The 23735-nt window shown below is 39.5% G+C and overlaps 1 protein-coding gene across 1 annotated transcript in view; it reads left to right on the plus strand.

Moving 5' to 3' along the window:
* Positions 1-23735, plus strand: part of ATG10 (autophagy related 10) — a 59825-nt gene that overhangs the window by 16173 nt on the left and 19917 nt on the right. Inside the window, exon 4 of the mRNA XM_059492359.1 lies at positions 21258-21384. Within this exon, the coding sequence (XP_059348342.1) occupies positions 21258-21384 (127 nt within the window). The remainder of the gene's footprint in view (positions 1-21257; positions 21385-23735) is intronic.

Consider the following 23735-nt stretch of genomic DNA (forward strand, 5'->3'; position numbering starts at 1 on the left):
CTGTGAAGGTGTAGTCCCAGGAGCGAGGATCTTGACTGACAATACTCAAAGGGAAATCATGCAATATCTGTGCCAAAACGTCTATCTCAGGCTGAAATTTCGATTTCCGCTTTAAATTTCCTGGCTTGTGTTAGCTAACGTTACAGCCTTGGTTCTCCTTATTTTCCTGGGATCTTGGGGGTTATTTTCTTTGTTGCATCTGGACTGGTTAATTTTCAGGAAGGTGAGGTAGCAACTGAGTGGAAGGTGTCACTCTGAGAGGGAGGAATGGTGTGAGGAACTAAAGCAAGTGAAAACACGTTTCTTATTGCCAGACTGTGAGATAAAGGAATTCATGTATAATTTCTGAGCACAAACCACTCAGAAATGTCCAACTCTTGGTCATCCCTGAACATCTAAAGCCACTGTGTTCATACAACAGTAGTCTTTGGTGATGTGTTTGTAGCAAGAAGGGTTATCCATCACCTGTCATACCTTATCCTGTCCCAGAATTTAAATTAGTCTCTTCAGTCCTGCAGTGTTGACCAGGTAGATTAATTTATTAATAGTTTTCCTGGAAGTATTACAGGAATTCCCAGCATTCTGCCTATTTCAGTCAAATATTATGTAATGATATACATTTATGTAAATCTTGATGTTGATTTCAGAAATTGTGAGCAGTATTGGGGTATGCTGAGATGACCTTGGAAACATGAATTGCACTATATGTAAATTTTCAGGTGCTGTATGATGTGCCTTTGTCTTTTTCAGCTTTTTTTTTTAAATTTCTGGAAGGGCTTGGTGCTGCCTGTATTGTGTGTGGGGTCTGGCACTGCTGTATTTCCACGTGCTGCCGGTGCAGTTCTCAAACACCAGCCACCAGGTCTGCTCTTGAGGCCCTCAGGGCTTTTAGGATGAAAGCTTAGCTCTCATAGGCAGGTATGTGGGAGCCAGTGGTTGTGCCTGGATTTGACTCAATTCCTTTGGAAATGCTCTGGGGATTAAGATTCTGTTTGTCACCACAGTGTATTACTCTTGAGGTTGTTTTGTGCTTTTGAGTATCTGTCAATTAAGATATTATCTGCTTGAGTTCAGGCAGCAGCCACTGCAGATGTGGATAGCATGGTCATGGTGACCTTCAAAACCAGTTATTTCTTCATCAACTAGCTTGGAACTTTAGCCCTGAATATGATTTAATGATTTAATGATGAATGTGATTTAATGATTTAAGTGTCTAGCTTAAGCAAACTGAATTCCATCTTCCAGCTTTGTTAGTACTTCAGTTAGTGCTTGTGTAACTTTTTTTTCCCCTCCTACATACTCAGTAAAATCCATACTTTGGGATGCTGGTAGGTAATACTGATCTTTTTGGAAGGGAGATGTGTCAGAAGAATTAAATTTTGTTACCTGGGCCATACAATTTCCAGTAGTTGTGGAAGCTGAGCTGACCTGGACCTTGGCAGCACTGAGTCCTTTGCCTCTCTTCAGCAGAAGCTTCTGAGCACAAATGCTTGGGAAAATCAAGCCACGTAGGCACTTAAAGACAGCAAAGCCAATCTGAATGAGAATCTCTGATTTTGATGGTGTTGTCCAAGATTTAGAAGCTAAGGCAAAGTTAAGCTGCACAGGTTTACAAGGAAGAGCACAAGAGCTAGAAAAACTTCCTGTGTGAAATCCTGAAACCTAGCAGGATGCATGGAATATATTTAAACATCTCCTTTGCAGGATTCCTGTCTTTCAGCAGAGTCACAGCGTGTGTTCTAATACATGTAAATGTATATTTAATTAGTCCAGTGTTTAAGATGCTGAAGTGTAGTTAAAAATTGAAGAAAATGTAGAATCAAAATTTTGATCCCATGGTAGAAAAAAACATTATTACCATTGCTATGATTACTACTGTCCATTTAAATACAAATGTAAATGGCAGACTATCTCATAAGTTCATAATTTTAAAATATTTCTAATTACTGCCCACTGTTAGATGCTTAAATTCCATATCCCCCAGTTTCTGTCCTATATTTTAGAAGAATAGAAACACATTTGCTGTGTAAGTTCAGATGTAGTTTTTGTGTAAACCATAACTGCACAAATTTGAATTCTGAGAAAAATGTTAAACATTGGAAAGATGAGACTGCAAAAGGTCTGCTACGCCATGGTTAGCAAGGTATAACGCTTTCCTTTGGATTGTGTTAGAAAACCTGTTTTGATCTGTTTTTCTGTGATGTGTGCTTCACTCTCTGCCCTTGCCCCTTGTCAGAAATTCTTTCTGTGGAGTGATGCTAACCCCATTTGAGCAAAGTAAAGGGTTTTAAAGATAATTAAGCTCCTGCAAGTTTTATGGAGGCAAGTGGCTGAGTGGAGGACAGGCCATGAAAGTTCTGTGCCTGAGGTAATTTACTGTGTGCCAGAGAATCCACAGGACCAAGGCCTTTGTAAATGTCCCAGCTGGGGCAGGAGCCCTCTCCTTCCTTGGGCCTAACACTTGATGCAGATCTGAAGGATAGAAAAATCAGCCACACTAAACATTTCAAAGTAATTCCAGGTAGTTCTGGGCTTACAGTACTTAGCAAGCAACTTGATAAGCAATTTGAAAATATTTTGTCATCTGAATTTGAGGCAATACAAAATAATAAATATGAATTGATTAACGAACTATTCTTGTATAAAAAAAGAGACTGCTTTTTTGCCATTGATTTTCCCCCCCCTCTTTCCTCAAGTGCCTGTGCTTTGGGAAGACAGAGAGTGCATTTGATGGAATGTGAGTAAAGGCACCATTGTATTCCTGGAACAATACGCAAAGTACATGGATATTAAAACATTGCATTCTTTGGGGGAGCCCAGCTTAACTGTAGCTGATACAACATTTGTCCCTGTGAATGGCTGGTTTGAATCCTTCTGAACAGTGAGAATACCGTGGCAAGGTATTTCTTTCTCCACTGCTAACCAGATTTGTGGTATTGGACTTTATTTCCTGTGCCAGGCTTTTTACCTCATCTGCCAGCTCTACTGATTTTCTTTGTCTCTGATGCCACAGTAGGGTCTCATTATAGAATTTTACTTGAAACCCATCTCTAGAAATACCTCTAAAAATAACTAGACTTTAATGTCCTTTTTAAAAAACGTCTTTCTGAAAACTGCTGAGATAATACTGTGACAGAAATCTTGGTGAAAAAGAAGAAGTAGAGAAATAACTTGAGTGGGGTGGTTGGTGATCTTTCTCTGTTAATGCACTTCATTACCTTAAATTGTAATCCCTGTTCTGGTACACTTAGTTTTCTGGAAGGTGTTCTCACACTATTTCAATTAGCTGGTACTTTCAGATTTTGTCCATTTGTATTTTAAACTGTTCCTGAGAATTCCCTATTACCTGGCAGCTCTGGATCACAGGCCTTGTTGCCATGTGTAAACAGCTGTAGCAGGTGTTCCATCATCTCTTTTTTCAGTCATGTCTGGGAATCTTGCTGTGGTGAGCTGTTCTCTTACATATGTGAGGCCCTTCATAAAGGACAGCCCTCCTCAAAGATGTAAAAAATATGTAATTTAAAAGCATTATCAGTTTTCTTTAGTGGTTGAACAACATTTAATGGACATGCATGAGTAATACAACAAAGTGCTGAAGCAAATCAAATCAGAATCAAGTGCTTCAAAGTTTTTAAAATAATAAATATTAAGAACTGAAAACTTGACACTTTGAGTTGAACTTATTAATAATTTGTAGTCATAGAGGGAGGGAGTGAATGGATGAATAGAAAGAAGTGTTTAGAGTAGGAGGGAAGTGAGCTGATGTAATACTTTGGTAAGGAGGGGGATGAGCCCATTCTAGTATCTTACAGACTTTTTTTTTTTTTGGTAGCTTCATAATGCCATAAATGCAATTGCAAATAGTTTAATTTTCAGCAGCAGGAGAGCACAAGGGTGGGTTTTCCCTGCCTTTTTTTTTTTTGTTTATCCCTGTCCATTTTTTGAATTGTATTTTACTTAAATTTTCCGCTACCACTACAAGAAACCTGATACTAAAAAATTTATTTTCTTTGTAGAGTAGATACAGCTGTTTTCAGTTAGTCCTGAAATGAAATATTTGTTCTTAAATAATAAGAAAAATACCAAAAGCTTCTTCAACACTTCTCTCAAAAAATAGCTTAGGGATACTTGTTGTGTGACTATAAGTCAGTTGGAGGGGTTCTACAATTTTTTAGTTTAAAAAAACACTTGAAACAAGTTTTGAGTAGGTCACTAATTGGATTTGAAGTCAGACTTGTAGAATTATTTTTTCGCACTAATGTGTTGCAAGTGGCTTGTTGATAACTATGGCATTATTAAAATCAATTACTATTCTGGTTATTATTTCTAAAAATTGTAAGGGTCTGTGGTATGTAACAGCTCAGAATTGTGTTTCTTAATGAGCAAAACCTGAAGCTCCTTCAGAATTGGTTTTAGCATGTAGTAAGAATTACAGAACATCTGGCCTGAGAAAACAGGCTCAAAAGGACATATCATTAATTGATTCTGTTTGAAATAAATAGATGGACAACTTGAGTGTTTATGTTTCTTAATTTCCAAAGGGCAAATTTTAAATTCTGGAAGAGGTTTAATGGTTTTGACTGAGGCATGCTTCACCTTTCTTCAATGAAATGTGCAGGATAGTCTGAGAAGCAGCCATTGTACCAAGATCATTAGGAAAAAATCCCCAACACTTAGGAATGGCACAAAAATATAGTTTTGGCTTATTTAGAGTCAAGAATTTTCAGAAAGAGAACCTGCTTTACATATGGAAAATAGGTCTGAAAAGATGCTGAGACAAATACCAGAAGGTTGTTTAACTCTGCATATAGCAGTAGTAAAAAAGGAGAAATAAGCCCAGGGAAAATATTGCAGACAAAATTATATTTTACTTTGTTCACCAGGCAAATGGAAATAAATTCCTATTTCCAGTAAAGATCATTTCAGATGAGGCAGGATGTCTGGTGAGGATGGGTCTGATGAGTAACTACTGTAGATAGTAGATGCTTCAATCAAGGGGGAAGCAATTTTTGAAAGGAGATCATGCAGAAGAAAGTAGGAGATAACTTCTACCCTAGAATTTCTATCAGGTGTCAGGAATCTGTTGGGTTTTCGGGTTTTCTCAGTTTCAAAATGCAAAAAGCTATATATTCGTTAGTCTAGCATCAGTGGTATTCAGAGTTTTTGAAGAAATCCCTAAAGGAGATTTAAGTAAAGGTTGAATATGGAAATAGGATGGAAGGCAAGATGTTAAGAAGGAAGTGGATGAATTGAACCATTATCTACGATCTGGCAAAATAACTGAGTGACTGGACAAAGACAATTCAGTGCTCCTCATTATTGTAGAGTTTAGTAAAACTTTTTATCAATGGACCACAGGAAAGCAGAGCTGTGTGATAATACCACAAAAATTCACCCTCGGACAAATCTCATGTTTTAAGTTGCAGTTTCAGGACAGGGAGTTGGAGAGGGTTAATGAAATTTGCTCATGTCAGAATATCTGGAGGCATTGTCAATACAGCAGAAGGTAAGAAATTCCTGTGGAGAGAGCCAGAGGACATCTAGGACTGGCACAACAGAGCCAGGGTGAAATTTAGAGGTGCAAAGTTTAAGGTCACGTACTTGGGGAGCAGGGGTAAGGTAATGCTGCTTCAGAAGCTCGAGGCTCATTAGTTGGAGATGACTGAGGAGGAGAAATAAATGGGTGTTTTAGTTGAGCATAGGGTTACTGTCAGCTGCTCATGGGCATGAAATAAAGACAGGCTTAGGTTCTGTCTGTCTGCTGTTCTCTCTGATGGAATTGGTATTAAACAAGGATGTTGAGGACTTTTGTCTGTCATGTTGTATGTTTAATTACAGCTACTGAAACAACAAATAAAGAGAATTGAAATATAGTGGGGTTTTTATGTTGATTGGAAAAATCAGATTGGGAAAAGAGAAAAGACTAGAAGAATTCTTGCTTAGTGGTAAAAAAAGAAAGCCCGAAAGGAAATATGGTTTATCTGTGTTAATAGTTTGGGCAAAAAAGGTTTGAAATGCCAAAGAATGAAAAAAAGCTCCTTAAACCAAACTATCGTGTTGCCATGAGAATTTACAGTTATAAACTGAACTTGGATAAACATGCAGTAGAATCAGAGATGTGGGATGCTAAAATAGCTTTCCAAAAGAAGCAATAGTATCCTGAAGTCATTTAGTTTGCAGATAAAAGTATATAAATCTAGAAAAAGGCATTCTGTGATGTTTGATACCTGTGGTAACGAGATACTGAACTTCATCACATAAGGAGGTCCCTTAGCCTCCTATTTTATAGATCTTTGCTCATTTGTGTAATCTGTGGCTGCAGTGCAGGATGCACATTTAGAGTTAATGCCTTTGTTTATATGTAAAATCAGATTCTGCAAGGCTGCTTGGAGAGCAAGGAAATCAAAGCAGAGATTGCACAAGAGCGAATATTTTCCCTGTGCGAAACAGGACCCTCATCTTTACATAGCTCTGTGAGAGATTTTCACTTTTGGCCTAGATAAAGGGTCCTGAAAGCCTGGGATCTGATTCTGAGAGTGTGTGATCCTCAAAATCCCTCAGATTTTATTCTTTTTAAAAGCTGTCTCCCGAGTTCTGTTTTCATGTGAAGTTCAGCTAGGAGTTTCTTCTTTTATGTCCTGATGGATTAAAGAAGAGAAATGCTGCAAGGTTAGTCAATTACTTCACCTTTGTCTTGGAGCAGAGAAACACTCTGGTCTTTAAAAATGCGATTATTAATGACACACAATTTTAGATTATTCATACCTTTAGATTTTTACCTTTTCCTTGGTAATCTTGTTTCCAGCTCTGTTACCGATAACATAGTATTTTCCTTTCCTGGGTGGAATTTGCTTTCATTTTTCAGTCATTTGGTGTTAAAAGGACCAGAACTGACAGACTGTCTTCTTCAAGGAGGATGTGTAACAGGAAAGCAGCAGGGATGTAGAACTTGAGATAAGTTTGGGATTTTCTGGAGCACTGGAGGAGTCCTGCCAACTGGAGGGGTCCACATGAGCCCCTGAAGTCCCTCAGGTGGTAGGAAAACACCCTGGCACCATCTGTACAGAGTGCCTTGGTTGTGGTTTATACTGAAAAAAAAAAAAAAGAAGCTAACCCTGATGACAGAATTATAATTTTATGTGATAAAATCTAACATTAATATGCTCTTTTTAGGTTGATTTTGTCTGAGTGACTCAGACAGTTCCCAGTCGTGACTGGCAGCCAGTGGCAATGATATGAACACTGTCATGTTTCCTCATTGAAATGGCAGGGCTCAGAGCAGACAGCATAATTGTTTCTTTTCTGCACAGGTTCAGATGGGATTGCGCTGCTTTTGTTCAAAGGAACAAGTTCATGGGACTAAAGAAGTTATTGTGCAAAATATTGGAGGCAAAAGACTTAGGTGGAGGGAAATGTAAATATAAAATATAATGAGCATTAAGTTGTGCTAAACATTGGCAATCAGATTCTAAACTTACACCTTAAAACCAAATTAAAATCTGTAATAACTTTTTTTCACTTCCCAACATGGCATATGCTTTTTCTTCAGGCTTATCTCCATAACTAAGAATTCAATACTACTATTTTTTTTTCTATTTTAGGTTAGCAAAGTTACATGTTTCTATCTAGCATCTGATTTTTTCCTTTGCCCATTCCAAATTTGGCTTGGTTCTATGTCTACTACTTAATACTTAATTACTTACAACAATTCCTTTAATGCCTGTGTGATTAAGAGATAAATGGAAAAAAAAAAAAGCTATTTTGAAAGCACCTAAAATTAAAGGGATGAAAGACACAGAAGTTCTATTGAACCATGGAGCAAAGCAAATACATCATAGCCCGTCAGCCAGTTCTGAAAAGCTATGTAACCCACTCATCATCCTTCATGATTTTAAGGAAATATATGTATTTTTAGTTTTTGTTGTAAAAATCATATTTCTCCTTTCTTTCCTGTGTTTGTCTTTCCTCCAAAGACTATATAAAGAATTGGTATTTTCTTCCACAGAGGAAAATGTGGGAAAAGAGTATGTTCAGATGTGTTCTAAGTATGCTTTTGGCACCTGTTTCTGTGATTAATGCTTTTTTTAAATTTTCAAAAGTATTAACCCTCCTAGTGTTGAAATTACATTTTCAAGTTAAAGATAAAAACAAATTTTGCATTTACTGTTGCTTTTCTAGAGACCTGTGTTTGCACTGGAAGTTACTTACTGGCATGGTAATATTATTAATTCTACAGACACAGTTACAGTGTTTTCCTGGGTTGTATCTCTAAAAGTTTTATACCACCTGAGGAAATGAATAAATTTTGGTGTTTGCTAATGTGGGTATAATTTCATTCTGTTTGTCAAGGTTGCTGGAAATGGAATTCTTTCTGATGTGAGGGTCTCCATGCTTTGAAAATATGTCTAATAGTTCACAGAACTATTGGCAGTGATTTTGTTTTTAAATAAATGTTTAGCACAGAGAGTTGTTATTCTTCAAAAAGTGATTTGTTAGATTGTTTCAAAGCACAGTTTTTACAGCTGGTAAAGCTGTGAAGGTGCCGGGGTGTGTTCCAAGGCTGTCTGAGGCACGGTGATGTTGTCCTGTAATTAGAGGTACTCCTCACCTGTGGTGGAGCATCCAGCGCGTTTTTTACCATTTTCAATTGTAAAATTAAACTAAAAGGACTTTTAAAATATATAGGTATTTTACTACTGAATGATTACCCATCAATATCTGATTTAAATTTTGGAATGTTTGGATTTGAAAGCAAAGATACCTAAAATATTTGTTGAGTACCTTACTGCCATCACTTGTTTTAAAAGTTGCTGGTGTTCCTAAACAGAATTAATTTTGAAGTTATTTTACTGAAATAGTGAGCTGTGAAGTCACAAATTAGGGGTGGGGTTTTTTTTTGTGTAGGGGTTTTTGTAATGTTTGGAAATACTCAGCATTTTGGCAGTAGGGATCAGGATAACTAAATTATACTCCCTGTTCTGTTGTGATTTTGAAATGTACATTTGATCAAAGCTTTTCACTATTTTGTCTCTGTTTTCACTGAGTAGCTCTTGCTTGTAGGGGGTAGAAGCAAACAGAATGAAATAACTTCGTAAAAGTAATCTTGATGTAGAATATTCAGTGAGCTCTGTATTGTCACTTTGTATTGGAAAACCTTCTTAAAATATTCAATGAAACCATTAAGGCAAGAACTTTACCTTGAATTAACGTTTACTTTCCTTTCAGCTATCCCTGTGTTAAACAGCAAAAAAAAATCTATTTAAGACTTTACCTTTCCTGTTGTGTCTGTGTCTTCTTGGGTTTATTACTGAAAATTTTGCCTAACTTCTTGTAAGGGTGGAGCTACAAGATAAGCAAACATGGTGCAGCTTAAAAGTCATATCACTAAAGACTGTTTTTGAGGACAAAAAACCTCAGGACTGAGCTGTTTGATATTTGTGATACAGATGGTCAACTATCCTTGAAAGTTAGAACAAACTTTGGTCACATCAGAACTGTGTATAATCAGTGTAGTGGTCTGCATTCCTCTGCCATCCTAAAATTGGTTGATAATGAAAACAAGAAAACTGGGGTTAAATTTCTGTCTGGCTTAATGTTACATGGATTTTCTGTGACTGTGAAGTGGCATTATTTTTCTCTTTTTTCAGAGTTATGACTGCAGTTTTAATGAACATTCATTTTTCTTTTGCTAAGTGCTGTGTGGATACTGGACTACAGGTGAAGGTGTCAAGAGAATTTTTGTGTAGAAAATCAATTTTCTACAAACTCATATTTTTTTCAGGAACTTCATTTTCTGGTTAGACAAATGAATTAGTTCATCTAGGATCAGATGAAAATGTGACAAGGTTTTAAACTTTTCTGAAAGTTCTTTTTTTAGCAAGTTTAATAATCTGCTGCATTGCCCAGCAGAGCTGTATTTTTAAAATCTTTTCCCACTAATGCCCTAATGCACACTAGCAGGATTATCAAACTGAATGTCCAGCTGATTCCGAGCGAGCCAGTTCACATTTGTGTGGCACACTTTAATTTGGAAATTCTGACATTTTCTATTTTAATATTTACCATCTCAGACCAGAAGGTTTTTGTCCTGTGAAAAGTGCTCATGTTTAACTTCTGTATTGATTAAAGAAAAAGACAAATGTTAAAATCCCGGGGTTTGTCGCGGGGTGGAAACGGCGGCGTTTGGGCGAATCTCAGCATTTCTGGTTCTGTGCTCTGGGTGTAAATCACGGCCGAGGCAATGAGCGCTGTGCAGAGTGTGTGGGATCCCGGGTGGCAGCAGGGAATGAGGGGCATTCGTCTTGTGATTTGTTGGCCCTGTCAACAGTGGTGTGACAGGGGAGAGCAGGGCTGAGATCAGCTCGTGGGCAAGCTCAGCGTGGCGGGGCTGGTGTTATAAACTCCATTTCCTGCCACGGTTTCCATCTCCTGCTCTATCGACTGTGCTGCCCAGCTTTGTATCATCAGCAGAATTTGTCAACAATCTCCTGCTTTTGTGCGCGGGCTGTGGAGGAATATTGTAACTAAGATTACTTTACAGCCCAGCTGTGGAGGTGCTTTGTTAGTCAACTGTCTCCTGGTCAATAATTCTCTCTTTAGCTTTTCATGTTATTCTCTCCCTTTTCCCACTTTCTTGTGTATTACATTTTGAACATAATCCCCATCTTCTGCACTTTAAAGAACTGCTTCCCATTTGGCCTGATATCAAATATTTTACTGCATCCAGCCAGATTGAATCTCCTGCATTTCCTTGTCCACTAATTCAGTTATCTTATCAGGGGAAGGTATCAGGTTCCTTTGGCTTGCTCTTTCTTTGACAAACCAATGTTAAGTTTTAATCCATTTTCTACATAGCTCTGTATGATGAATTGTTCTTTCCTTCAGAAATTGTTCTAATCCCTTTTGCCATTTGTAAGTACCACTTGAATTTTGGCAGTTCTTACTTTCTTCTTTAAAGTTAAGCTTCAAGAAGTAGGGTTTTTTTGCTTGCCATACCTCTTTTTTCTTCTCTGTAGGGGTTTTCTTTTCATACTCTTGGTATCGTTTGTGAGGTGGTTATTCACTCAGATCTGCAGTGTTACCTATATATAGGTATATACCTATATATATTGTTTTCAGTAGTTCAGGGTGAAAATTTTAGGAAGTTTTTATATCTCTGATTTAAATAAATTTAAGCCTCTTCCAAATTCTAGTCCTTTCCCATTTAATTTTTTCTGCTTTGACTCATGATCTCCCTTATTTCTCAAATATTTTTAAAAATCTAAAATAGATTTAGAAAGCTTATCATGGGCAGTTTCTGAACAGATGCTGACTTCAGGAGGACCCATGAAATGCCTGTTCTGTGGTTCTGTGGTCACCATGACACGCCAGAACATATTTCCCTCTCCACCATACAAAGATCTGTTACAAAATCCTGACTGCCTCTTCTTGAACTTGTAAAATTCCTGTCTGATCCTAGAAAGCAGAGCATGCTCTTGATTTTCCATTCAAGACATTAAAATTTCAATAATCTCTGCCAGTCTGATGGCAGATGAGATTCCCACCTGACTTGGTGTCTTGCAGTTGGTTGTTTTGGAGAGATTGAGGAAGACCCAGCAGTCAGATAAACTTAATATCATGTATGCACCTATCTTCATGTATTTTTACTTGTCTGTAATTGTGATCTTTGAGTCGGATTTATTTTATGTAAGCAGCTATCCTATAATCATCTTAGAACTTTGGTAATCCACATTAAAATATTTTTGTTTGTTAATTCAGGAAATTTAGGTGAAGAAATAATACCAACATTGCATCCAAAACCACTAGAAACATAATTTCCTGCAGTTTGTTTTTGTGGGGTTTTTTTAAACTTTTTTTTATTTATATTTTGCTATTTCTTTATCTGTGCTTTTATTCTGTTTAGGTAACAGGCAGTGTCTTGCACTTTCCTGCTTCAAAGCTCTTAATTGTACCAGGATCCTGTAAATATGAGTGCCCATGGTGGCTTTTTATTGAGAGAGGTCAGTTTTGTGTGAATGCCTATCAGTATTTGGACTCGATGGTTTTAGAGGTCTTTGCCAGCCTAAATGGTTCCATAATTCTACAAAATCCAAAGGCAAAATCCAGAGCTTCTTTCCTCTGGGAAAAAAGTCTGCTGTAAAGAAGAGCTCCACATACCTGCACTCACGCTGTGCATGGGTGTGTAGACGTTTACAAAAACAAGCAAATTGATATAAAAAGGCCTCATTAGCCTTTTTTCTGTAAATTGGGTGGAGTCCCCTGGAATTCAGTTTATGAAAGACCCTGGTAGCTGGTTTCTGCAGTCATTAATTCCTGATCCACTGATGTGTTACTTCCACTCTCAGCTAAGTCAGAAACTCCTCTGTTACCTGAAACATGATGGAGTAGGGACTCCAGCAGTACTGTTTGAAATATCATATGGACACCAAGCCTTTTTTCTAAAAGTATTCATTCAGGGATTGCAGTTGAGATGCAGAAACCTATAAACTGAAGTTAGAAAAAAAATCAATTAACTTGTCTTTGATTTTAGTGCAACACTACCATTTGTAGCCTGTGCTTTATGAATTAAGCCATTGTATGGGATGCTAAAAATATATCAACATATTTTTAATTGCTTTTTCTTCCCCAAATTCCCCTGGTTTTGCACTTGGCTGAAGTTTAATATTTAGGGATGCATGGTCCTCGTTGTCTCCAGTTGATTCCTTTACATTACCAGAGGCAATTTAAGTAGTAAATATCTTGCTGTGGGACCCTGTTTGGGGTACAGGCAGCAGCATGCAGTACAATTAAAGGTTCTTGCAGCAAATGTTTAGGAAAATACTTTCCAAGAGATCTGCACATGATTAGAATTACTGAGTGCTCTCCTCTCTGGCTTCCTGTTTTGGAATTGAATGCCTTCAGGACACTTGGAATATCTCAATTTGGAGAAGCAAGAGGAATTTAACCAAGTCTGTACTTCATTGTCTTAGCTATGATTTCAGTTAGTTGCAAATAGGGATAAATATATGGAATAATCCCTGAGATACCTTAATCAAATGGAAGGAATAAATTATAGAGCAGCTTTTGAGGGAAATGAGAGCAGATAAAATGTCCCAACAGTCAGAGCCACATTCTGGCTCCTTCTCTGCACATGTGTACAATTAGTGGCTCTTTCCTTGCTTCTTGTTTCCCATCCTGTGGGATAATGAGTTTGAACGTTTTTTGGAACAACTTGCTAATTGCTTGAAGTATTTTATGTAGGTTATTTATGAAGTTTGAAGGGAAAATTTGATATGTTTATTGAACAGTTGTATACAGAACAGTTTCTTGAGGTCCTTCCACCTAGTTCTGAGCGATTCAACTACAAGAAAAATTCCTTGAAATGAGATTAATTTATTTAACAATTCAGCCATTATGCTGATTTATTTGGTAAGAATCCATGAGCTTGGCCAAGTGCAGTTATGTACCATTTCTTGGTGTTTTTAACCTTTCTGCCACAGTGGTGTTGTCTGGTCATTGTGCTTGTGGGTGCTGTCCACCCCCTGTTTCCCACCACATACAGCAGTGGAAATATTTGGGTATTCTTAATTCTGTACTGGGCTTTCTTGTCAAATAAAACACAGTTTGAATGGAGACTGTTGGAAGAGTCAGTGTCATTCCAGACAAAAACATTGTCAATAATTCATGCAGATTTTCTACTTGGCTTTAAAGAAGTGTAAAGCAAATTCAAAGTGGTTAAGTTTGCATCAAGACTTATTATGTACCACATTTCTGGAAATTGAAAAGACCATGTAAGACTCCATGGCAGTTTTCCTTTGAGATCAGATTAATAAAGGAAGTATTTCCAGAAGCCACTGTGAATGTCTCCAGTATATACATTTGGTGTGTTTGTGATCAGTGACATTTGATAACTTTGTGTTTGTTACTATTTAGAATATTCTTACAGAATATTGTGTTTGAAAATGAACTTTAGGGCTTTTGACCTGCTCCAGTCTGAGTTCAGAGTTTTGTATTTTCTTTGTAGCAGTGATTACAGAGTTGAAGTTAAATGCATCCTTATTGTATCATTTATGAATACAATAAATAGGTTTTAAGAGTGAGCAAAAGCTGAACATACTTAACTTGGTAAGGTCTGCCCCTCTTCTGTTAAAAAATGTAGTTATTATACTTGGATGTTTCCAAATACAATCACTGGATCTTAAAGTGCTGTCATTTTTTGTCTAAGTGTAGGAACAAATTCAGGTTTTCTTTTGGAGATTTTAGGAGTAACTTCACAACTATTTTTAGTAATTTTGTAATTATTTTTAGTGATAGCTAAAATTTTTGAATTCACGCTATTTTAAATGTGAAATAGATCATTATAATTTATTATTTTCTGTTTTCTTAAAGAGAATAACACATGTGCTTTAGCCCTAACATGTAGGTAATAGGATTGGATCTCTCACTTCCAAATAAGCCAGTTCTAATTAAGCCACATTGTTTATGATTATTGTTTCTAATGGTTGTGCTTATCTAATAGAGTCTATGGCCAAGCTTAGGTTAGCATCTGAAGTAACTTTCAAGATGTATCATTTTGTCAGATATTAACTTAATCAGATGCCATTTCCTTTTTCAAGTGGTCAGCATCCAATTGTTTTATTTCTAGCAGTAAGTCACTGTCCTGGTGTCAGAGCTGCTCCCTTTGAGAGTCCTGGGTGGGCGCAGTGCAGCCATTTCTAATTGCAACCCTTAATTTCAAATGCCTTGTTTTTACAGCGCCAGATTTTGTGATAATTTGAGCATTTCTGTCTGTAACTTTTTCACCAGAATTACTGTTAAACACTGTCTGTCAGTCTTGGCATCGTTTTCATACAGTTTCCCATCTGAGAAATTAATGAGGATTTGAGTTTGTCTTCTAAAAAGTAAAGGTTTGTAGGCATTTGCTGTCAGTCTCCCTGTTGAATTAAGCGTGGCCAAAACTGGGTTGCTGCTGTGATTCACAAAGCAGAAATAATAATCCTTGTTCTAAAAAAATAAAGCTGACCTAAAATACAGCTGAACTGCTACTGTTGTCTTCTAGTGTAGCATTTTTCCCCCTTTTTTTGCCTGTTGTAAAGCACAGAGCCCCGTCCTGGAAGCACTTCAGTTCCGAAGAAGCAATAATCTTGTGGAATAGTACTTAACCTCAGAGCAGCGGCTTACTCCAATTTGTGCAAATGGAAGATAATGACAAAAATGATGGAAAAATCCTTCAAAAGGAGGCTCAGGGGGGACCTTGTGGCTCTGCACAGCTCCTGCCTAGGGAACAGGGACAGGAGCAGAGGGAACAGCCTCAGGCTGGGCCAGGGCGGCTCAGGGTGGGTACAGCAGGAATTTCCCCATGGAAAGGGGGCTCAGGAGCTGCCTTGGCACTGCCCGGGGGGCTTGGAGTGCCCAGCCCTGCAGGTGGCACCTGGAGGTGGCACTCGGAGCTCTGGGCTGGGGACAGGGTGGGGATGGGACACAGCTGGGACTCAGTGTCTGAGATGGATTTTCCACGCCCAGTGATCCTGGGATGCTGTGATTGTTCCTGGGAGGCAGGTGGCAAAGATGAGAGGGGACAGGCACCACCATCTCCCACTCACTGCTCCTTATCCCACCATAGTTCCATGGAAAGAAGACTGCTGTGAATTCCTCAGCCTGAGGAATAACACTGGCATAGAACATTGGTGGGGGCCAGTGGAGGTGGTTCCAGGTGGGGCTGCTCTGATCCCCTGTAAGGTGTGTTCATAGCTTCAGGGAGAGCTGCCCTTCAGGAGTTGTAGTTAGTTTGGGTTGGTCCATCTTCCCTCAGCAGATAAGCTGTGTCCCTCTGTCTCCTTGGATTTCTTTGTCTCATTTCTCAGATTTCTTGTCATTCCCACCAGAAGAGGTTTCCGAACGCACCATGCCTCTGTTCCAGCCTTGTACTCTCTACATGAAAACAAGAGAAAATGTTTCTTCTGTGGGAGGAGAAAAGCCACCAAATTCTACATTTTATATATGACAGGAAGAATGAGGAGTGATTTTGTAACAGCTCCCCACCTTTATATGAAGACAAAATTCACAACTGTTCAGTTTTCACGGTCCGTTGCTTCTTTTGCTTGAAAAGGCTTTCCTTTCACTTGTGATAGTGCTTTTGAAGCAATCAAAAGACAAATCTAATTTCCAGCTGTTAGAAATGATTGTTCATGCATGAGGAACTACTGCAGTGTTATGTGCCATATCTTTTTGGGATGGAAGTCTTGGTTTTGGTATTTTGGTATTCCGTGAATAACAGAAGGCTTGGGGTTGGGGTGGGGTTGAGGGGGGGGAATTTTTGTGGGAAAAAGTTATTTTGAAAATGACTGGATGTCATGGCCAGGGTGCTGAGTTCAGTCAAAAGATTTCCCTTTGGAAAATGATGTATTTCAGGGATCCACTACCTGTTTACCTTGACTCTACTGGTGACATAGTGGCTTTTCAGGGCAGCTGTGTCTTGCAAAAGAAGGCTCCTTGCACACAGTATTTTAGGCATCACCAAATGATTTAAGAGCCACTTTCTTTCTCTGTTATTGAGTATTTAACCAGGTTCTTCACTTGGATGACTAAATTGTAAGAAGTCTTAGACAGTGGGGAGGATTTTCTAGCTGCACACGGAAGATAAATCCATAAGATAACTTCGTTATGCTTCAGACCACTTCTGCTTTCCTTGTGTTTTCCTCATCTGTCACTAGTGATGTCAGCAATAGAAAGCACCTGGAGGTGGTTGGATTCCCCATGTGCCCTTCACTTAAGAGAGCAGTTTATCAATGGTAATAAAAATGGTGCAGCTGGTAGTAAAGGGTTTTGTACAACATCCACATTACACTGAAATTCTTCAGGGAGATACCTGCATTTTTACAGGCTGTGGTAGAGTGGGCTACTTTTGATTAGAGCCTGTGAATTTGAGCACGGTGTGAGCATTTAGTAGGGATGAAAAACAGTGACAGTAAGTAAATGCACTCAGTGTCCCCTCCCCAGGCAGGGTCACCTTGCTGACCACTGTGACCCCACACTGCATGGCCAGTGACTAGTGGTGGCAAAGGCACCACAAGGTCTGGAGGTCTCGTTTGAGTTTAGAATCCTGCACAGGAGGGACCAAAACCTGTAGGAAAATGTCCTGCAGAGACTGGACCTGCAGGGGCAGCAGCAAGAACTGGATCTGGAAGTTTGGATGCTTGGGAGAACAGCCGGGAGGAGAACAGAGATAACATCTCACCACGTGGCCACGCCCTGCTCATCAGCCTGCTTTAATTCTCTCTGATGAACACTGTCCTCCCGTTCAGTTTCCTTGTTCAAATCCCCCTGCTTGCCAGGGGAGGAGTGTTGAAAGAGCTGCTCCTGAAAGTTGTTGTGTTTCGGTGGTGGCTCTGCACCCCTGAAGAGAGAGGAAGAATGATATACTTTCTACTTTAGAGGCTGAAATTAAATTAGATCTGAATGCATTCCAAGCAATGAAGGCAAATTTGCCTATTAATCTGGGTTGCATCTCCTTTTTCCCCTCCTCACTCTCAAAGCAGCATTACCAGTACCTGTGCCTGTGTCACCTCTTCCCAGTCCTGCTGTGTTCCTGCAGGAGCATCTCCCTGGAGCCTGGACAAGGCAGGAGCAATCAGAGGCCACGGCAGCAAGAAAGGAGATGTGGAATGTGGGAACTGGGAAAAGGCAACAGTGTCTGGACGTCCAGGAGAAATGTTTATTTGTGCCACTTCTCCTATCTTTTCCCCCAAAAGGGGGCCTGCTTCGTAATTTCTAAGGGAATTCAGGCCTGAGCAAGAAGGTCTGGCTCAGTGGGCCTCTGAAGGTGAGGTGGAGATAGGAAAATGTTTGGTGTCAGGAGGGAAATCCATTTTTTTAGGTGATTCTGTCACCTTTCCACTTAACCTGTCTGCCTTGCCTTTCCTTCATGGTCTCCCTCCAAAGGCACCTTAACCCACACCTCCCTGCTGCCCTGCTGCCCTAAACTACCCAAAACCACAATTAACTCTCTCCTGCTGTCGAATTAACTTGTTACCCCAGGTTTTAAACTTGCCTACCTCATCAGGAGGAATAGAAATAGTACAAATATGTTATTTTGCCTTCAGAATGACACCTGACAATGTTTGTTACCTATTGATTTAAATAATTTAGCATTTTAAAAGGAACAAATCAATTTAATTTGTTTTGGGGATACTTAAAGGTTGAGGACAATTTTATATCAATTAAAATCAGTGGTAATTCATTTATGATGGAACTAATGTAATTAATTAGATACTTGCTGCTTATCTTCTTTCTAATACATACATTGCTTTTAAACATCTGCTCAATAGTCCATTATGATAGCACAGGAGTGATTTTACCTGAGAGCAATAAAGGAGCAGATGCTTCCTGATGACAGCTTCCCAGTTTATTTAGAAAACAGCCAGTCAGTCCTGGATTCACAGTTTTAACTTGAAGCATGGCAGGCATGCAAGTAAATTTCAAAATCAGAAACAAAAAAATTGAGAAACAAGTTTCTTCATATAATTTTTAATTTCAAATAATTTTTAATAATTTTTGCAGTTTGGTTACAATGCCTTTTTTTGTTAGTGTTGTATATGACATTTTTTAAGGCTGATGTTTGTTTTTTCTTTTGTTTTGTGGTGTCTGTACATGTGAATGTTTTGCAGCAGTTACAAAACCATCCAAATTTAAATTTGATTTCAGTGTTGTCCAGTGCAGCAACTACAATTCAGCATCAGCTCAAAAAGAGTCAGAACAACAATATAAATAGGAAAAAAATGAGAACAGTTATTCAGAGAAAGAGTTAAAATAGGCTGTCATGATATATTTAAAAATAAAGTGTCAGCTTTGTTTTTTAAAAATAAGTTACACCTGTGTTTTGTATTTATGGCTTTATCAGTAGCTGGTTAAAGAGTGAAAATGAGGTCTTGTGGGCTGATATAAAACTGAGGCTCCTTGGTTCTAGTGACCCATTTGTAGATTTTTAGCTGTTTCTAAGATCACCTAAAATGACTGTACTCGTTTTATTCATCTCATCAGCAAAGTTCATCTCATCAGCTACAGAGATACCATCGAAACTTGCAGGCTACAAAATGTACTTTGCCTGCAAAAATACTGTGGGCTGTACTTGCAGAGACTGTAAAGAGCACGATTGCACATCAGTGATGTGTCTTTTCAAATCGGAAAACGTGAAATTGCTGTTTCCTGAGAGGAAGGGGGATTAGAGTAGCCCTGAGAAGGATTCAGCTATTTGCTTTTGTGTGCAGATCTAAAATAGTCACAAATTAATCATTTTACCATTATATACAGAATGCAGTGTATGCAGACAGTCTTTTTTGTAGAACAGTGGTATTTAACACAGGAACAGGTAGGGTTGCCATTTCCAGAAGTATCTTTTAGGGCAGGGTAAGCTGGTGACTAAGCAGGAGGCAAGGCCGTGGTATCTGATGAAACATTAATGCCTGAGAAGCACCATGTAGGCTCAGACTCCTTCTCTTCCCCACCCTGACTGTACCTGGGTTTGGTTTTTTTGTTTCCTTTTCCCACAGGCTGCTGATGGTCTCTTTTGCTATTCTTACTGAAGCATTAATCAATTTTAAAGAAGGGTCAGTGTTATATAGAGAACAATTTTTTTTTAAGCTGTGTTTTACATATAACCACTGGGTATGACTTGCGTGAGGTGGGAAAGAACATCCCTTCTTGGTCTGTCACTCATGAATGTGGGAACTGGGAATGTCATACTGTCTTTGTCTGGCCTGTGGCATCAGGAACAGCAATCAACGCTGTCCTTCTGGCAGGTTGCCTTATTCACATACAGTTTTTAAAACTCGGTTAACCCAGAAGAGCATGTTTTCAAACATTCCCATTTAGTGCTTTAGGCACTTGTTTCCCCATAAGCAAAATCAGCCGTTTCCCTGCAGGCATCTGGGATTTACCAGGGAACCTCTGCTCCGTGGCCATCTGTGATCTTCTCGCTTTGTGTCCAGAAATGTTTGGGCAGTTCCTTGGTGTGCAGCTCCCCAAGATCTGGGCTTTCACTTGTGGACTTGTGCCTCTGCCTCAGCAGCATCTGGGTGCCCGATACATGAAATCTGGGGAAAGTTACATCAGGAAAAAAGCCTGAAAGTATCTTGAGTGTCGTTACTGTTAAAGTTTATCAGTTTTTGTATTTTTTTCATATATCAATTCATCCATTGCTGACTGGATAAAGGATGTGGGATAAAAATGCAAAATATCTTTAAATTTCTGGTGTGTTGTATGAGCATAATGATCAGAGGATGCTGATCATTCTTCTTCTTTTCTGCTCAGTCTTTTTCTGTTTTGCTTGGACAGATACCATTAGCCAATATTCAGGGTTGCTTGGCAATAGCCAAGTCATGAAATGCACACCCAGCCTGTGGGGCATTATTGTTGCTTAGTTCATGCATGTAAATTTGGGGGTTTGAGTACTGAACAAGTCCACACCCAGAATGTCTTCTTGGAAAGTTTGTTCTTATGTTTAATCTTAATGGCATTATTAATTTAATGGTTACATTTTCAGAGACATTGAGTTATGACAGCTTTTAGAAAAGTCCAAACAACTGTGTGCTTAGCACTGTTGGAATATTAATTTGAAATGTTGTGAAATTCGTGCTGCAGCTGTGGTATATCTCAATGCAATTAGTTTCATCTATTTTGATTTGTTTCAAATCTACCATAAACTTTAGTACTTTACAGCTGGAATATACACTAACAGGGGGAAAAAAAACGTTCTCAGTTTTATTATTACATTTTATGTTATTAATATAATTACATTATATGATACATTTTATATTATTAGTAAAAGCAACTCCTGGCAAAAAGCCTTTAAAGAAAGTAGATCAGAGGATTTTTGGTGGATACATTTGATTTGTCTTTTGGCAAGCAAAACCGGATTATTTAAGGATACACTTCTAAAATGGTCTATACTGAATGTAATGAGGACAGGTACAGCTGTAGTCCCCTTATTGCGCCAGTTCCTGTGCCGTGAAGATTTTAGAGAGAGCATCTTAGAATGATCTCAATTCTGGAATGGCTTGCAGAGAGTTTGTGGAAGGGAGTGTGTAAGATGTCTGTAGGTTTCAGACCTCTCTGATTTTCTTGCTGGCGTTGAAAAATTCCCTTGTGGGTTTTCACGAGCAGCGCAGTGGAAGCGGCGGCCGCCGTTATTTCTGTTGCGCGCATTTACTGAGCCCATGACAATTTCCCCGGGCACAGCAGCAGGGGCTGACGTGCTGCTGTGGCCTCGTGTGTCGTTGCAGGAGCCCTCGGATGAGTGCCAGGCCGCCGGCGTGTGCGGCACAGAAGAAGTGGTTCGCTACGAGTACCACGTCCTCTACTCCAGCAGCTACCAGGTGCCTGTGCTGTATTTCAGAGCCTGCTTCTTGGGTAAGGCCAGCACACACCCCACGTGCTGCGTGCACTGGTGTTGGGAGCCTTGTCTTAAGTTGAGGAAGAGATGTAATAAGAAACCAAGAGGTGAGGCTGCTCACCAGAGGGTTTTTCAGTGCTCTGGACTCAGAGCTCCAGGACCGTGGAGGAGATGATATCATCTCAGCCCGAGGGAGGCTGATCTTTGGCTCCTGGCATCTTGCCTGTGGTTGACTGAAACTGCCGGTCATTTTTCTTGTTCTTTTCTTGAAATGACTACAAAAACTTAGTGCTGCAGGTTTAAACTGGGCTGGGCAATCAGTGGACATAACCACAGTGCTTGAGCCACAAGGCTGGGGTCTAAATGTGTCTTTTAAAATGTATGCTGTTTTCTGTTTAAATTTGCTGCTTAGGGGAAAATAAAATAATACCAATAAGGTATTGACTTTTTGTTTTGTATTGAAGCTGGCACTTGAAACAGTCTGATCCTGTCCCCTCCCTGGTATGTTTATCTTGCTACCCACAGCTCTGTGGCTGTAGCCACTGTGATTTCAGCCCCCATCCTGTCAGGGCAGGAAGGAGAGACACTCAGCCTCCCAGGGAGGCCACTGTTGGTGTCACTTCTTTAATCAGCAGGCACAGAGTGATCACGCTGCAGCCCTGGCTGTGCTCTGTGCCCCAAGCCTGTGTACCTGTGCTCCAGGGGCACCTGGCTTGTGCCTGCAGGTGGTGTGGCCAGCAGGACCAGCTTGTGGCACCTGGGGACAATGTTGAGTGATGAGCATGGCTTTGTTGGGTTAAGCCTTGGACTCGACCATTTTAGAGCTCTTTTCCAACCTAAATGATTCTGTGATCAGCATCTTCTGTGTTTTGAATAATATCTTAACTTTATCTAGATAAAGATGTCTGAATGTTGCCAGTGATATCTTTTCCTTTTTAATTAAAAAGTAGCTTTAAGCTGCTTTGAATGTGTTTGGTAGATTTAATCACCCTCTGCCTTATATTGTTTAATGGTTTCTAATTTTGCAGTGTTAGCATTTCGAAAAGCACTTCAGATTCAAAATTGAAGAACAGATTCTCTTCGGCTCCCTGGTGGAAAGATTTTAGTCTGAGGTGCAGTTTCAGGAATGGATAATTTGGGGTAAATTTTCAGAGTGGGACATCGGGAACTGGGGACATTGCTCTGCCTTTACCACCACCAAAACCCCTTTGCACACATCCTATTGCAAATTTATTTCCAGCATTATTACAGGCATTTACAAACGTGCAGTGCTTTTGCCTTTGAACTTATTGTGCAGACAGGAAGATGAAGGTAGTTTTGCTGTGAGAGACGGGTTAGCCTATTTGTGGTCCTGAAAAATGTCATCTGCTTGATTTTTGCTGAATTTATAGTGCAGTGTCTCTACAGAAGAGGACGGAGATGGTGCAGGTAGAGGAAGTAGGACAGTATCTCTACTGTACTGTACTTCCATGTAATTAGTATTCACCATAAGCAGTTAATCACCAGAGAAGAGCTCACAGAGACAAAACAAGTTGTTTAGCTTGTCAGCACCAGGGAATCGGAGGTGTTGAAACATGACTCCTTATAGCTGGAAGTGGATATTACAGGAGCCAGTGGATGATCTAACGCACAGTCATGGTATTATGTGCCAACAGCTCCCCTTGCAGTATAGAACTGTAATTGCTCCTACAAGTACAATTATCCTTTAAAACACTTCTTGGGAACCTTTCACAATGGAAAACAAGGGCTTTTTTTAGATGCTTCCGAAGGTCACCTGGGTTCTCTTCAGCATTTTGCATTCTCTTTTAAATTGTAACAATATCTGACTCTTGAAGGCAGTAGGATACTAAATGCTGGCAGTAAGTGTGTTTCCTACAGTGTTACCAGCTGGTATTCTCTGATTTTAATTATGGGCAGCTTACTTTTGAAAATGAAGGATTCTGTCTTCCCTGCACATTGTTGGTCTGCCTGTGCTGTGCTGTCTGAAGGTCCCAAAGTGGGATTTTTGGAAATGTACAGCTGGCACACAATCACTTGAGATACCTGAGCAGAGTATCCTTTGTCTTGTCCCAAACCTGCTGTGAGGAAAACTCTGGGAAATGCCCTGAGTTTTTTTTCTCTTGAGCTAATAGTCCATGTGATGGGCTCCTCACTTCGTTTGTCAGACAATCAGCAATGCTCACTGCATTGCTCACCAGCGCTAATCAAGGAACAATCTCCCCAAGACTCACCTCAATTTCCCAGTCTGAATTCCTACCATTGTTTGTAGGCTCAGTAAGAGGAAGGGTTCCTCACAAGTCTCCTGTGAGCTGCTCCTGGTTCTCTTGGGATCCTGCCCATACTGATCCCCGTGCTAATTAGAGCTGGC

Source organism: Ammospiza nelsoni, chromosome Z (assembly GCF_027579445.1).
Source record: "Ammospiza nelsoni isolate bAmmNel1 chromosome Z, bAmmNel1.pri, whole genome shotgun sequence".
Lineage (NCBI taxonomy): Eukaryota > Metazoa > Chordata > Aves > Passeriformes > Passerellidae > Ammospiza > Ammospiza nelsoni.